Source organism: Silene latifolia, chromosome X (assembly GCF_048544455.1).
Source record: "Silene latifolia isolate original U9 population chromosome X, ASM4854445v1, whole genome shotgun sequence".
Classification (NCBI taxonomy): Eukaryota; Viridiplantae; Streptophyta; class Magnoliopsida; order Caryophyllales; family Caryophyllaceae; genus Silene; species Silene latifolia.
In genome coordinates, this window is record NC_133537.1 from 70168411 (window position 1) to 70182524 (window position 14114).

General features: G+C 37.7%; 1 protein-coding gene across 1 annotated transcript; it reads right to left on the minus strand.

Moving 5' to 3' along the window:
- Positions 1–1780: 1780 nt before the first annotated feature.
- LOC141617582 (uncharacterized) lies at positions 1781–5248 on the minus strand. Its single transcript, XM_074434766.1, has 4 exons — positions 5114–5248; positions 4894–5014; positions 4540–4702; positions 1781–1865 (listed from the first exon to the last, which is right to left on the minus strand). The coding sequence occupies exons 1-4, from the start codon at positions 5246–5248 to the stop codon at positions 1781–1783; spliced, it is 504 nt and encodes a 167-aa protein (XP_074290867.1).
- Between the last annotated feature and the right edge of the window lie 8866 nt (positions 5249–14114).

Sequence of the window (14114 nt, forward strand, 5' to 3'; positions counted from 1 at the left end):
TTTCTTTTAAACTCTTCCCCACCGTCTCTTTGGCTTATAAGTAGCAATAGTATGTCCTTAACATCAACCTTTGTGGGATCTTTGTTAATGAATTGTGTCAACCATCTACTCTTAAACTCAATGAAATCAACACTCCTATCTGTTGAGGAAGCTATCATGACATCATTTGCACCCATTGGAATACCAAGTGATAAATGAACATCTTCATCCGTTATTTGAAGTTGCCCTTTCATATAGGAACATAACGATGTGTTGAATCTGGTAACAAGCCAATGAGCAAGAGCACCTGGAACCATATCTGTCTGGAGATTAAGAAGGCCACCAAAACCCATGTCCTTTATATCGGCTACTTGTTTTGCACTCAAATTGCTGTTAATAAATGTCAACAACATTTTAGGTGACATCCGTGTTCTCAAATAACACTGCCCAAAATCATCATCTTCTTTCCTATTCCTTTTACCAACATTCTTAGAAAGACTTCTCTTAGTAATAGCATTCTGGTTTTGTTTGCTTGTACTTGCACCACCATCATATATCATCAACTTATCCATTTGTAACCTAACAGAATAATTAAACCATTTGATTAAAATAAGGATATGTATCTAGCTATTAAAGCAGGTGCATACTAGAACAAATGCAAATGTTTCTATATAAAATAAGGTTATGTATCTAGCTATTAAATCAGATGCATCTAGCTACTAAAGCAGGTGGATCTATCGAGCTATGTATATAACCAGAGGAGACATAAGTCAATTTGTGTGTCCAGTAGAAAGACCGTGTGTATTCAGTGAATGACAGATGTGTATCTATGCTAACAAATACATAAATATAATGTAGCTAACAGATACATGAATCAATTCATGAATCTACCAAACCATGCACAAAATATTGCTAACATATACATGAATTGATTTGCGTAACCAGTAAAAGAAGCATGTGTATGCTGTAGGTAATAAATGTGTACCTAGGGTCAAAAATACAACTATGAACACAGGTTAAATGAGCGGCACAGTCGGCAGAACCCTCATCAATACAACCACCATAAATTTTCAAATAAGAGAGAGCCTTATTGCTAGTGGATACGTGAATCAATTAGTGTATCCATTGAAAGGAGCATGTGTATTCAGTGAATGACAGATGTGTAGCTATGCTAACAAATACATAAATATAATGTGCCTAACAGATACATGAATCGATTCATGTATCTACCAAACCATGCACAGAATATTGCTAACAGATACATGAATCGATTTGCGTAACCAGTAAAAGAAGCATATGTATGCTGTAGTTAATAAATGTGTACCTAGGGTCAAAAATACAACTATGAACACAGGTTAAATGAGCGGCACAGTCGGCAGAACCCTCATCAATACAACCACCATAAATTTTCAAATAATAAAGAGCCTTATTGCTAGTGGATACGTGAATCAATTCGTGTATCTAGTGAAAGGAGCATGTGTATTCAGTGAATGACAGATGTGTAGCTATGCTAACAAATACATAAATATAATGTGGCTAACAAGATACATGAATCGATTCACGAATCAATTCATGTATCTACCAAACCATGCACAGAATGTATCCAGTGAATGACAAATATGTATGTATAGCCAAAAACGTAACATTCTACTGAATTCTGACCCAACACAACTTGAAAACAGTAAGATAATGATCGGACATGCACAGCCTATTGTGTATCCTGTAGAAGAAGCATGTGTATGCTGTAGGAAAGCGATGTGTATCTAGAGTGAAAAATACAGCGATATGAACACAACACCAACTAAACATCACAATCACCAGAACCTTGACCAGAACCTTGACCAGAACCTTGACCAGGACGACCACCAATCACTGGTATATAATAACTTAAAATAAAAAAATGAAGTAAAAGTAATAAAAACATTAAATATGTACAATTGAGCTTCAATAAACAACATTATAAACTTAATGAAGATCAAAAACACAAATTAGAATTAACCTGACACAAAAATATAACATCAATTGATAAAATTAGGGTTACGAAAAAGCGGGAAAACGTACAACAATTAACGAAGATAGAGATCTCGTCGAAGTAGGAAACCAATGGGAGATCAAGTCGACATAGCCATGGTCGTCGCCGTCAGAGACCTTCGTCGTTGTTGAGTAGAAAGCGGTCCTCGTTGCTATTATCGTGATTGTGAGTGATGGTCGTGTTTAACAAATACAAACAGTGAGGGATATTCTTAGTTCGTACGGTTCGTAACTTAATTTGGTTCGTACAGGATCCTATATATATATATATATATATATATATATATATATATATATATATATATATATATATATATATATATATATATATATATATATATATATATATATATATAGAAATAGGATCTCGTGCGAACCTAAAGTTGATGCGAACGTGCGAACTAATTTAAAAACCAAAACACAATAACGCTACACTCCTCATATACTCCGTATAAACAACACAAAGTGACAAACCTATATTACCCCTTGCTTCCCCTCTCTCTCTTTAACCATCACCACACCGCCGGCAGCCGCCACTAATCACCCACGACGTCGCCTCCGACCACTCTATCTCCGGAGATGCGCCACTTCTCTCACTTATTTCCTCTCTAATGGTTTCCAACCCTGCGATTCACCCGCCGTCGTCGCCTGTACTGTATCGAGGTAAGTTATCGCCGGAAATGCGCCGTTGTCGATATATGTTATGTCCGAGATACGACATTCAGATCTCGAATTTCGGAAAAAAAGTTAGGACTAGAGGTGGGTTAGATTGTCGACATTCAGATCTCGACAATGTCTTTGAAATGCCAACTCTTTTTTTGTAGATTTGGAATTCAATTTTTACTGTGTGGTGGGTTGGATTGTCGGATTTTTTGTGCAAAATGGTAGAGTGTTCGTGTTGGCTACGGTGATAGGTAGTCAGTGTTGTCAGTTCTGTCTGAGCTGGTCGGTGATGTCCCCGACACGGCCTGCGGTAGCCGGTGATGTCATCGATGTAGTTTTGAAGTGGTTGTGGGAGTCGGGTCTGATGGCAGGGATAGGGCTTGGTGGTGGTCCGCTGGTGGTAGTTGGTGTGGTGTGGTGGCCTGGTTGGTGGTGGGTCTTTGTGTAGTTGTAGTTGATGGCAGTTGGTGGTGGAGTCACAGTGGTGGATACATCTAGGATGAGACTAGATACATTTCTAAGTAGTCAGGTACACATATCGATATGTGTTGATATGCGTACCTGGACTACATATACGTGTATCTAGAGTGCTTATAAGTGTATCTAAGGAGTCGGTGGGCGTGACAGACGATGTTCAATAATATTGCCATTCTAATCACTTTTCATGTGAATTATCACTTTTTATGTCGATTAAATGTAATTAAGTGACACCATTCCACTGTAAATAAACTTGCAAACAAAAGGTTAAATGTCATAAAACAAACAACCGTATAAACAAAACTCATATAACACTATTCGCGATTGATATTGGACGTACCAAATACTATACTTAGAAACCCACTAAAATGTAAATGCCATGAAAGAATGATATGCACTATTCTATTTATCATATTTACAGTAGTTTGAAAATTTTCAAAACAACCCATCATGAATTTCAACAAAATTTCTGAAAAAACGAGTGTGTTTTAAGCAAATTTGAGTAACCCAATCTTACTCGAACGGAATCTTTCATATCATTATTCTTAAAAAACATGATACACTCTATCATTTACCTTTTTAGATACATATCTATAATAAGATAGATACACTTTACCTTGTTAGATACATTCATTTACCTTGCTAGGTACACATCCCTGACTAAGTAGATACACTTTTTTAAATTGCTAGATACACACATTTATCTTACTAAATACACATCTCTCAAAAGCTAGATACACTCCTTTAGAATGGTAGATACATGCCTTTACTTTGCTAGATACACATATGTGGCAAGCTAGATACATTATTTTACCTTACTAGATACACATCTCTTGCTTGCTAGATACACTCATTTAGATTGCTAGATACACTCAATTACCTTAACAATACACATCTTTTCCAAGTTAGATACACTCATTTAGCTTGCTAGATACACTTATCTAACTAGCTAGATATACTCTTGTACATGCTACAGTAAAGTTGTGTAATTGCCCTCAACTTTGCGGATCTGGTATCTATTATTGGTATTAAAGCTTTGTTGTGGGAAACACAGCAACACAAACACATCACCTAATCAAAATCTCCACTGCAAATAAATAGCATAACTATGTCGCGTTATTAGAATCCTCCAATGTCAAATTTATTACAATACACCACCATTATACATTTTCACTACACATACAGTCATACTCTTCTCCTTGTTTTATTCAACCTGCACCATTTAACTCTCTATCCTGCACCATTCAAGTAAACATCCTTAAGTATGATTGTAGGATTCCCGCTCCTTCTTCTCATAGAGCTATCATTCTGGTCAGGGAGTTCGACTTCTGGTCTTGTCGATTTCAATTTACCGTGGGGCTCCTATTCAATTCCGTTCCAACTGGTTACTAGCATGTCAAATTTATTGGCATAGATGCTTTCTTAGAGCTGACATCCACCCTGAAATTAGCTCCACACATTGCTCCTTCACTGTCTATTCTTGGCATTGCTTTCAATTTATTCTTGGGGTGTTCGAAACTCGTCAGTCCCACTTCACTGTGATACATACACCCTGCATTTCCCATTTCACAAATAATCTTTAAAACTTGTGCTACTTTTTCATTGTAGAATACTAAAATTTGTAAAAATATTTCAGATTATAAATTGTGATGTTAGACCGCGGAGCAGTGTAGGTAAGGCTCAAGTCGGGTCAATATTAAGTTGTTACAAAGTACAGGTCGGATCTGATAAATTTAGACTTACCAGATGGGAAGGGTGCAAATGATTTGGCACAGGTTGCTTTAATCACATCTTTATTGTCAGAAATAACCACAGACCCATCTGCAGCAATTCCCCAAAATAGCTGTATTCTTTGATCTGCCCCCTGTTATCATCATTTATCAACACATTAATTACCAACTTTTCTAATTTTAATTTTAACAATAAAATGGGTAATTTCCAAAATTAGAGGGTAATTAGTTACCAGAGCAGTGAAGACAGTTCCAGCATTTTTATCAAAAATGACAAACCCAAAACAGCCTTGAAGATCCATGAGAACTTGATGAGCCGGGTATGAACCGCGGTCTCGGAGCGTCCGGTATGCTTCGATTACAAACATGGCTTCGTTCCAACTGGTCTTGTCGATTTCAATTTACCGTTGGAAGTGACAACCGGAGATCCGGCGGTGCGCCGACAATCTCCACCAGTGCGCCGGTAGCGGTGGTACCTCGTCGGTCCCCGATGGCAGCTGGAAAAGCTGTTGGTAGTGATGGTTGTGTGGTGAATAAGGATGAGAGAGAGAGAGAGTAAAATTAGGGATAAAGGTTAAAGTGCGTCGGGTTTGACTTTGAAATTGGGTTTTTAAGTTAGTTAAATGCGGTTCGCACCGTACTTTAGTTCGCTTTGACCAGACCCTATATATATATATATATATATATATATATATATATATATATATATATATATATATATATATATATATATATATATATATATATATATATATATATATATAAATATAATTATATAATTATATAATATATATATATATATATATATAATTATATAAGATCATCTAAGTCCATATCTTACATTTGAGTCCATGAGTTCTATTGTCATCCCTTAGATCTTGTTATTGAATAGCTTAGATTAAAAGTAAAAAGCAACTAATAATATTATTCTAATGGCTAAAATAATTACCTCTCTCCTCCTACCACTCATAGGGTATTAGCATGCATGCAGCTTGTTAATCAAAACATCACTCACACACGTCCTACTAACTTCCCCCCACTTACCATCTCTCTATTATTCAAAATAAAATTTCCCACAAAACATTTCCCCCAAATTTTCCCCCAAATTAAACCCCATTCATTTCAACTGCTTAAGACGAAACTGCTCTAAAAATCCCCCAATTTTATCGCTTTTTTGTTACCTTATTATCGTTTTTTTCTCCATTTTCTTTGCTCACTTGCAAACTGCCATTGTCGTCCTTTCAGATCACTTCAGACGGTAATTTTTTCGGGGTTTTTAGGGTTATATGATTTTTTTATGGGTTTGTAGAGTTTTATTATTTGTTCTCTTCTTTTATTTAGACGTTTTTTTATAATTTATTGGTCATTGTTATGTAATTGCAGTGTATTTAATTCTTGTATTTTGTCACCATTGTTCTTTGTCTTGTTCTATTTGATCTTTGTTTTTGCTTTCTTCATTTTGATTACGCAGATTATTTTTAGCACATTTAGGACATTTATTTTTCATCATCGTATATTGTCAACAAACGTTTTTAGCACATATGTTCATATTCATTAAGATTACACAGAGTTTTTTTGAAAAATACCACTTTTGTTGATTACAATTACTCATTCTCTGTTAAAATCCATTTTCATTCAGATTACACTTTTGTTGCTAAAATAACACTTTATGCTGCCAATTTCACCTTCTTTTGCTAAAATTACACTGTTGCCTGTTAAAATTACACTATTTTTTGTTAGAATTACACTTTTGTCCGATAGAATTACACTTTTTTTGTTGAAATTACACTTTTGTCTTTTAAAATAACATTTGATTTTGTTAGAATTACACGTTTTGTTGCTAAAATAACACTTTATGCTGTTACAATTTCACCTTCTTTTGCTAAAATTACACAGTTGCCTGTTAAAATAACACTTTATTTTGTTAGAATTATACTTTTGTCTGCTAGAATTACACTTTTTTGTTGAAATTACACTTTTGTCTTTTAAAATAACATTTGATTTTGTTAGAATTACACTTTTGTTGCTAAAATAACACTTTATGCTGTTACAATTACACCTTCTTTTGCTAAAATTACACTGTTGCCTGTTAAAATAACACTTTATTTTTTTAGAATTACACTTTTGTCTGCTACAATTATACTTTTTTTTGTTGAAATTACACTTTTGTCTTTTAAAATAACATTTGATTTTGTTAGAATTACACTTTTGTTGCTAAAATAACACTTTATGCTGCTACAATTACACATTTTTTTTATAAAATTTCACTGTTGCCTGTTAAAATTACACTTCATATTGTTAGAATTACACTTTTGTCTGCTAAAATTACATTTTTTTTGGTTAAAATTACACTTTTGTCTGTTAAAATAACATTTTATTTTGTTTGAATTATACTTTTGTCTGCTAAAATTACACTTCATATTGTTAGAATTACACTTGTGTCTGCTAAACATTACACTTTTTTTTGTTAGAATTTTTCTTTTGTCTGCTAGAATTAATTTTTTTGAATGTTAACGGATGTCGAAGGAAATGAGGTTAAATCGGCAAGTCCAAAAAAGCAAAGGTGCCAAGTTGAAGAAGCGACTTGTTGCGCAGTTGAAAAACTTAAAATTACTTGTTATTTGTATTTTGTGTGGTGTAAGGTCTATATGTCACGTTTTTAATTCTTGTTTTTTTCTTGGCCGGACCCGGATCACGTTGAGGCCAAGCCGACCAAGAACAAAATAGCAAAGGTGGTGTCAAGTGTCGGTAAAGCGACTTGTTGAGCTCATTGAAAAGCTTAATGATGCGATGAGATGCGATCTGAGAGGATCGGTATCGGTGGTATTTTGGAGCTTAAGCTCAAAACATATCCAATGGGTTATGTTAAAGATTTTCTCAAAGCATTCAGCGACGAATCCTATATTTTTCGGGCAGCTAAAGATAAGGAGTTCATGGTCACCAAGCATGATGTGTATGACTGTTTTATGTTACCACTTGGTCCTAAAACAGTTGATCTAGTACCTACGGGCCGCCAAAAGGATTCCCAAGCGCCGGAGAACAAGGCATTGAAAGATAAATGGCGAAAAGCGTACAACATAAAAGGGGTGAACGAAGGCATTAATTTAGGAATTGTCTTCCAAGATATTTTAAAAAAAAAATACAAAAAAGGAGGTCCTCAATTCTGCAGGCTATTTGTTCTGCTCGCCATGTCATCATTCCTAACCCCAACGTCATACAGCGGGGTTGACTTCAAGCTTTTGAGAGCTGTTGAAGACGTGGCATCGATTGCGCAGTATGATTGGTGTACGTATGTGCTGGAACATTTGGTGAAGGCTACGGCAGCCACTGGTGAAAATAAACAGACCTTGTTGGGGTGTATCCCCTTCTTAATGATTACGTACTTTCAACGATTCGATTTCAGTGGTAAGAGTTGTCGCCCACATTGCCCCGCCTCTCATTAAGCATTGGGACCGCAGATGCTTTCGGACAGACTACATGGTGAGCTTGACAAGAACCATTTAGGTCGGCAAACTTGGTCCTTGGTTAAGTATCCTCGGTGCCTTCAAAGGGAACTGTTAAGCATTGGCGGGGTTCCTAATGACAGCCAAGTGTTGGCCATTGGCAATGTGGTTAGTGATTCGGCATTACAAGTGACTTCAACTTCCGGCGGAAGAAGTTCATCGATATTGAGCGCCATCTGGTGTTGATGATGACGAGGAGTTGAAAGCTGTTTGTAGATGTAAGTGCTATTTGTTTATTTGTCAAGGCTAATTTTAATGTTTTAAAGTTACTTTTTCTTTCACTACAATTACACTACAATTGTAATTGCGATATTAATTAGTAATTGCTTAAATTAGAAGGTTGTCAGTTAAAATTATACTTTTTAAAGTTAAAATTATACTTTTGTATGTTATCATTACACTTTTGTCCTTTAAAATTATACTTTTTAAAGTTAATATTTTACTGTTGTAGCTTACAATTACACTTTTGTCCGTTAGAATTATAGTTTTTGCCCTTAGAATTACAGTTGTCAAGGTTAAAATTATACTTTTGAATGAACACTTTTGACTGAACAATTGTCCAATTATCTGTATTTTAATGTAGGATGTGCATGAGCTTTACTTGAAGATGCAAAGGAATGCTACTGTCTTCTATTCATGGTATGCAGATGCAGCCATGACGCTCAAAAGGTTAACAGGAGGGATGAACCATTCTAGTGACCCTGTCGCTACACAATGCACGCAATCATTCTTTCAAAGCCAAAGGATGAAGGATTATCTTTGTGGAAATGCGAGGAGATAGTGAACGAATAAATCATTAGTGAAATCGGCATCATTTACGCAACAAAGTCCAGGTGATCGATCGATCGAATGATGAGGTAGATGACGGGTACCACGTGCAAAGCGGCATGTTGGTGACGATGATGAAGAGGAGGACAATGGTGATGAGGACGAGGGAGATGAGGAGGATGGTGATAATGTTGACGATGAGGAGGATGGTGATGATATGGAGGATGATGGATACGATAATGAGAAAGAGGTGACTGTAGATGTTGGTACAGACCGTGAAGGCACGGTGGCCGCCTCAATTGTTTCGGATGAAGCAGCTAGTGAGAAAGCACTGGAGGTGTCTACACAACAGATAATGGAGGCCGTGCAATTTTACGGCTCGGCTGAATTTACGGACTCTGCTAACAGAGACGAGTACAGTAAGGACACCGACGTGGATGTTGGTAGTACTCGTGAGATTTCCGTTATTTACAGAAGGAGGAAGGTAGATAGAAAGCAGGTGGCTGTTAAAGAACCACCAAAATTTGACCGGGAAATTCTCGAAGATATATATTCAAAAGAAGAGCTTGATGAGGCTGAGAAGAAGTTCTATGCGAATGCTGCAGCTGCAAAGGAAGAAGAGCAGACGATGGATATGGACGTGCATGTGGCCGGGGATATTGAGATAGCTGACAATAAAAATAAGGACGATGGGCCCACCGACGGTGATCCACCCATCACTCAACTGCTGATTTCGTCTGCGGAGATTATTGAAGCAGACCGCCGAGCAGAAATGCCGGCCAGAGAAGACCATGGAATTGGAGAGGTAAGAGAATTGGTGAATGTGGCCTCCGACGCTATGGGAGCGGTTGTGCATGTGAGTGAAGTTCTGAATGCCGAGGCGGACAAGGACGATGACAAGATTGGGAAGGGTAATGCTGACCATGGTCTCCAATGTTCAAGTACATTAGTGGTTTCTGCAACACTAGACGATGCTGTACAAGTGGATTCTAAATCTGCGGAATTTTGTGGGCCTGATGCCGGGGAACCTGAGAAGGCGGATAATGCTTTGGTGGAAGTTCAGAACATAGAAGTTACCCCCCTGCCACTCAGTTCCTATTCTCGACTGGTGAGATATGTGATGCAGAGCGCGCAGCCGAACAACATTATGAAGAGGGTGCAGGAAACGGCGGATGCGCAACGACTGACGAGCGGTTGTTAAAGGGAAACGAGCAGCCGGAATATGTATATGCGTTGAAGGCAAAGGAATTTATCGACGTAGAATGGACAAGTACTGTATATTCTACTGCGGATGTAAACGCGCTGTTCCAGGAGCACCCAATATCTGTGCATGCTGAAAATGAGGAGGGGTGGAATAATGATGAGCCAAATTTGGATACAAGTTCTCATACAGTGGTAGAGAAGGTGGTGGATGGGGCTGCACTGAAGGATCACGGAGGTAATGCATTGACCTTCAGAGTTTAGAAGTGCCTGAGATGAAATTATTTAGTTAGAATTACATTTTTCTCTTTTAAAGTTACACTTTTTTTAGTTACAATAACACTTTTTTGGCTTAGAATTACACTTTTCTCTGCTGCAATTAGACAATTGTTAGTTAAAATCACACTTTATTTAGTTAGAATTACAATTTTCTCTGCTAAAACTACACTTTTTTAAGTTAAAATTATACTTTTGTAGCTTACAATTACACTTTTGTCTTATAGAATTAGACTATTTTTAGTTAAAATTACACTTATTTGTGATAAAATAACACTCTATTTTGTTTGAATTATAATTTTGTGTACTAAACTATACTTTCTTCTCTGCCACAGTTACACTTACTGTCTGATGATGAAATAACACTATTTTTATTACAGATGCGGCAGTTGAGGATGTTGCCGGGAAGTCTTCGGAAGGGACTATCGAGAGAAAAGAGGTAACAACTGACGTAGTACCAGAGGCAGAGAACGCCGACATTCCTATCCCGGTCCCGTACGTCCTTCACAGTGATCTGAGCTACCATCCTTTTTTACTTCACTCGAGTGAGCCCTTACCATGCATGGATCGCGTCATTGAGAACCTTGGGTGTTCTATTGATTGTGGGGCACCTAATCCTGAATTATGCTTTGCGACGAGAAACCTAGCATTCAGTCAGGAGCTCCTAGTGCCAATGTTCAGTGACAGGAAATACGTGATTGACTATGCGTTCAATCAGTCAGACGCGTTTAACGAGTTGTAAGTGTATTATTTTTTACAAGAGGCGCTTAACATTCCTAATTATATATATATTTGTTGGCTAATTACATTTTTTTGTTGTAGGGAACGATTGGTCCAATTCAGCGAGTTTTATTTCATTACCCGGGAAGATATTGCAACTTTGAACCCTCGGGAGCAAATCATGACAAGTGTTATTGATGGTTGGTGCTTGCTACTCAACCACATCATGAAACCTTCGGACATATCCCGTTCTTTCTTTGGACTAAGTCACACTGTAAGTTAAAATGTTACCTTTGTGTGTTAAAATTACACATTTGTCCGTTAGAATTATACTTTTTAAAGTTAAAAAGTTTGTTTTGTATGTTAGAATTGCACATTTGTCCGTTAAAATGTTACTTTTTGCCGTTAGAATTACACTTTTAATTGTTTAAATTATACTTTTAACATCTCCCTTCTGAGTTTATTCTAACACTTTTTTTGGTTAAAGGTTCACTTTATTTTTATAAAATAGCTCTTTTAATTATCTGTTCACGCATTTAACACTTTTCAAATTAAAGGACCCCGCAAGGTATATTTGGAACGCTCAAAAGCTTGGGAAAGTGTTGAACAAAGACGAAGACATTTATGGTGGTGGGATGCAGGGGCTGAAACTCCGTCGTGCACCATTCCGGCTTGATACGGACATGGTAGGTAACAAAACATGTAATCTTGTCTCATGGTTTTTAAGTTTTCCTTTTTCTGATCTTAGAGACACACGGTGCAGATCTTTCTGCCCGTGTTATCTGGCGACGGTGATCACTACATCTGCGTGTGCATCAACTTTCTCACCGAGCAGATTGACTACCTCGACAACCGCAAGTACGATGACCCAATAGAAACGCTCCCTTACGGAGGGATAGCGCGTATTTCGATAAGTGTCCGATATCCAAAAGTCAACCAATTTATATGGGTCGTACTACGTTAACACACTGACGTTTTTTCATGTTCAAGCAAATATAATGGGAAAGTATTTGGTGTCTAAAGGGCTGTCTAAGGGGGCAAAGGTCAGTGGGTTCAAGATTGTCAACATTGAGTTCAGCTGGCAAGGTCAAGGGTATTCGAGAAATGATTGTGGCGTTTTCATAATGCTACATATGATGTTCTACCGCGGAAGCCCTTTTCAATGTGACCTCGGGAAAGAGGATGCTATGAGTTTGTACCGTGCTGAGATTACCGCAACACTCGTCCTCTGTGACATTAACGATGATCGAGAAGAGATCCACGATGAGGGTTGGTTTTTTCAAAATTGCTTGGACATCCGTTGACAAGAAAGTTGAATGTTGTTAAGAGGAAAACAGATGGTGACATAGGGCCGGAGTCCACAAAACGTGCTCGCGAATCGAATTTGAAGAGCTGTTATGGAGGCGCGCTTTGTTGCCATGCGCATTCCATCTGGTAAAGCGCTATCCTTTGTTAAGAGCCATCCCCGTGGAAAGGGTGACGGTTTGGGCTGCTCTCTCGACTGTGGTAGAGGTGGTCTCAACACAAATGTGGTGTCGAAGCTGCTCCGGGGCAACCAAGCGTTAATCAAGGATATTAAAAACAGGAGGAAGCATGTTGCCGACTATTGCTTGTTAGATGACCACACTTATGATGAACGGTCTGTCAACGGCTTAATTAACTACTTCTTTAATCAAGGATACTCAGATTATTTTTCACATTTATTTTACTTTAATTAACGACTTCTTTAATATTACGGAGTGCAGTGAACAGTGATGTCTGGTACACCGTCACGCAACGCTGCTAACGGAGAAAAGACATTATGTCCTTGATGCCCGAAAACCTTATGTCGTTAAATGTGATCGAGTCTTTGGTCGATTTTGATGAACCATTTGGAGAAGGAGGAATATGGCGACCAAATGAGGATGTCATTCTTTGGTATACGTCACATGGTAATTCCATTTATCATTGCATAATATTTATGTCCACTTCTATTACACCTTTGTTACTTAGAATGACACTTTTCTTAATTACAGTGTTATTATGTGAATGTTTCACTTTAGTTCTTTTAATCCACAAAAGTGTCATTCTAACCGTGTGAAGTGTAATTTTAAGGGACAATAGTGTAATTTTGGGTGACAATGTAACCACATTAATCATGTTCACTATTGCCTTTTCAAGGATTTACTGTTGCGTATGCTCGGGACGTTTGAGCAACCAGGCACACAATCGACAAAGAACTATGACGACTGTACGGATCCGGGACACCTTCATCGTCGGTGAATGAGCGTACCGTTAACTTGAAAAAGACTTGCTATTTGTCCCGTTCTCGCATTGATGACCATTTCGCATGCGTATGTATCAATCACAAATCAAATACTGATCGACTTCTTTGGACGGGCAAAGGCATTCTCGATTTGAAAAAGTCGCAATTTGGCAAAGCAGCGCGTTTAATTGTAAGTTATTGTCGATCGCTTTCTTCCGAATGCTATCTTTTTTGTTCAATCAGTTTTTATAAGGTAATTATGTACATTTGCAGTCTAGCGCAGTGAGTGATTATTTAGAATCACGGGATAAGGAAAAGAAGAACACTAGGGCACGGGAAATTCCTAATTATGTGTTGCGCGGATACCTTTCGGCGGGATGTCACCAACTCTCAACCAACCGTGAGTCGGGTCATTCACCATGATGGTTATGCTCTTATACGAGGGTCTTCCTTTTGAGCATGAAGACCTCGAGAAGAAGAAATCACGGCGCTATTTGGTGATCGGTGCTGGTAGCTACCCTC

Excerpts from the sequence above, each read along its gene's own strand:
- LOC141617582 (XM_074434766.1), bottom strand. The coding sequence starts at position 5,248 with ATGTTTGTAATCGAAGCATACCGGACGCTCCGAGACCGCGGTTCATAC. Across the intron at positions 5,015-5,113 it reads GAACTGTCTTCACTGCTCTG|GGGGCAGATCAAAGAATACA; the intron begins GTAACTAATTAC and ends TGATGATAACAG. Across the intron at positions 1,866-4,539 it reads CCAATAAATTTGACATGCTA|TTATTATATACCAGTGATTG; the intron begins GTAACCAGTTGG and ends TTTTATTTTAAG.